The sequence below is a fragment of the Garra rufa genome, chromosome 5, assembly GCF_049309525.1.
Source record: "Garra rufa chromosome 5, GarRuf1.0, whole genome shotgun sequence".
Classification (NCBI taxonomy): domain Eukaryota; kingdom Metazoa; phylum Chordata; class Actinopteri; order Cypriniformes; family Cyprinidae; genus Garra; species Garra rufa.
Window position 1 is genome coordinate 8,972,259 of NC_133365.1, and position 3,182 is coordinate 8,975,440.

The following is a 3,182-nucleotide window of genomic DNA, read 5'->3' on the forward strand; positions in this document are numbered from 1 at the left end:
CTTCAACTATGTACTGAGTTAAGGGTATGAATACTTATGCAATGTACTTATTTCAGTGTTTTATTTTTAATACATTTGTAAAATTTGCAAATCTGGTTTTTGCTTTGTCATTATTATGGTGTATGGAGTGTAAATTGATGTGGGGAAAAATAATTTAAAGCAGTTTAACATAATGCTGCAACAAAACAAAATGAGAGAAAAAAGCTTTTGCAAGGCACTGTATTACTACTCTAAGGTACTAATATGTAACCTATAGGGGTAAAAAAAAAAGGTACAAAGATGTCCTTTTAAGGGTATTGCTCTAGCAACAAGCTGTTGTATCTTTAAAGACACAATTTTAAACCCCCATTTTTCTGTGTATAAAAGCCTCCTGTTGCGAACCGATGTTTTTTTTTTTTTTTTTTTTTTTTTCAGAAAAATATCCATATTTAAAACTTAAGAATTAATTTAATCTAGTTTGCGCTAACAGTCGTACGTGGAACTTGATGCTTTGGGAAAGGCTGTGGCAGGACTGAAACGCCGTCTGAGCTTCTTTGCCAATCACAACACATTTCGTTTTTCGGAAGGCGGGCCTTCATCAAGCCATTTATTCCAGGCTGGGGAGAAAGCTATTGTAATCACGTAAATTATGTAAAAAATAATGCATGAGAGCATGTTCTAGTGCACCCCCAAAACAACAATCAAACAACCCTGGACCACAAAACCAGTCATAAGGTTAAATTTTACAAAACTGAGATGTATACATCATATGAAAACTCAATAAATAAGCTTTCTATTGATATATTTGTTAGGATAGGACAATATTTGTCCGAGATACATCTATTTGAATATCTGGAATCTGAGGATGCAAAAAAATCAAAATACCTGAGAAAATCACCTTTAAAGTTGTCCAAATTAAGTTCTTAACAATGCATATTACTAATCAAAAATTACATTTTGATATATTTATAGTAGGAATTTTACAAAAAAATCTTCATGGAACATGATCTTTACTTAATTTCCTAATGATTTTTGGCATAAAAGAAAAATCAATAATTTCGACCCATACTATGTATTTTTGGCTATTGCTACAAATATACCCCAGCGACTTAAGACTGGTTTTGTGGTCCAGGGTCACATAAAGACTTTGTAAAAGAGCGTAATAGGACCCCTTTAAAAAGTAATATGCTACTTTACTAGTTACTAGTAAAAGTAATCTAATTACACAACTTGCATTACTTGTAATGTTTTACCTCAACATTGTTTATACAGGCTCTACACACAGATAGCCCTAACAAAGACACACTTCAGGTTCTCTGACATCATCATAGAGAAATATAATCAAAACATGCTCACTGGAGAGATTGGGGGGAGGGTAGTTTGTACTATTCATAAGGAGATTGTCTTTGACTCTGAGGAATAATGTGGTTCAATCTGTCGTGGCGCGTGGCGTGCCTGCATGCCCTCCTATTGTTTTAGCCCACAACATCTTGTGACACGGGCCTTTTGACCCCGAATCGCCCCTCCTGTTCCTCCATCATAAGGAAATAATTATTGTATGTTTGGCAATAATCTGCTCTCGTAGCCTATTATTGGGAGTGCCGGACAGGACAGTAGGGGTTTAAGGAACTCTTTATTTAATGAATCTTAAGAGGAATCAAATCATCTGTTCTTTTAGCACAGCAGCAGGATTTTGGAAAGACTTGCTCTTTTAATACCCTGCATTTAAGAAAATCAAGGCTGCAAATGCAGGGCAAATATGAAATATGTGAGCAGCTTGGGCTTAAGGGATCATTATTTAATGAGCCTGTGAAAATGCAGGTCTTCCTGGACTTTTGTCATCTAATAAAGACCAGAGTTTCCAGGGATTTTCCTTGAACTTTCTACATTGAGTTAAAATAGCATGTTAGGACACCGTTTACAGATTTCATCTGCAACATTCAAGAAAAGTAGACATTTCTCCACAGTAAACACTATTTTGGAGTAATCCGCAATATGACAAACAAGCTGAGAAAATAAGCTCTTTAAGATTAGAGTTACATTTAATGCCGCTATACAGTAATAGTGTTTTACCATTATTGAAACTGTCATAAATTTGATATCTTAATCATTTTTATGTCATTATCTTCCTGTTACCAGACATCAGCAAACAAACATGTCAGACATAGCGAATGGAAAATATCCACAATATTTATAATTTTTGAAAAAATGTGTAATTTAACAGGAATTATAAGAATTATCCAGATCTTTTATTATTAAAGACGCATTAAGTGTCATGTAAAAACACAGAATTCTCTGTCAAAAAATTAAGAAAATAATTTTGTAATATCTTTTATTATTATTCATAAATAATAAAGATAATGGGGAAATAATGTTTGTAATTTATGTGGTTAAATTGTCCCAAAAGTGAATGCAGACAGTATTTCATGCATTTAAGTAAATATAAAGATTATATAAATCTTTAAAATACACATTTTAAATATTTTATTCAGTTTAATTACAAAATTTAATTGAGTTATATGTAAATGTATATTTGTATATGTATGTATATGTATTTATATATATATATATATATATATATATGTGTGTGTGTGTGTGTGTGTGTGTGTGTGTGTGTGTGTGTGTGTGTGTACCTGGTATTCATCACGTTGTGGGGACCAAATGTCCCCACAAGGATAGGAATACCAGTAGATTTTGACCTTGTGGGGACATTTCTCAGGTCCCCATGAGGAAACAGGCTAATAAATCATGCACAATGAGTTTTTTTGATGAAGTAAAAGTGTGCACAATCTCCTGTGAGGGCTAGGTTTAGGTGTAGGGTAGGTGTAGGGCCATAGAAAGTACGGTTTGTACAGTATGAAAACCATTATGCCTATGGAATGTCCCCATAAAACATGTAAACCCAACATGTGTGTGTGTGTGTGTGTGTGTGTGTGTGTGTGTGTGTGTGTGTGTGTGTGTGTGTGTGTGTGTGTGTGTGTGTGTGTGTGTGTGTGTGTGTGTGTGTGTGTGTGTGTGTGTGTTTGTATATATTTGTTATTATTATTGTTGTTGCAATACATCCCTTTTTTGATTTTTATGTATGTATTTATTTACAAAATGGCTATTCAGTTAATAAACTCAACAGTTAATAAATCTTATATTTAAAAATAAGTTAAAATGACATCAAAATAAAATATTTTTTCATTGCAGAAGAGATTATG

The 3,182-nt window shown here is 33.2% G+C and overlaps 1 protein-coding gene across 1 annotated transcript in view; it reads left to right on the top strand.

The window, feature by feature from the left end:
- LOC141334435 (transmembrane protein 250-like) overlaps positions 1-1,402 on the top strand; it is a 5,087-nt gene extending 3,685 nt beyond the window's left edge. The window contains exon 3 of the mRNA XM_073839505.1: positions 1,252-1,402. Coding sequence (XP_073695606.1) covers positions 1,252-1,402 — 151 coding nt within the window. The remainder of the gene's footprint in view (positions 1-1,251) is intronic.
- Positions 1,403-3,182: the final 1,780 nt, after the last annotated feature.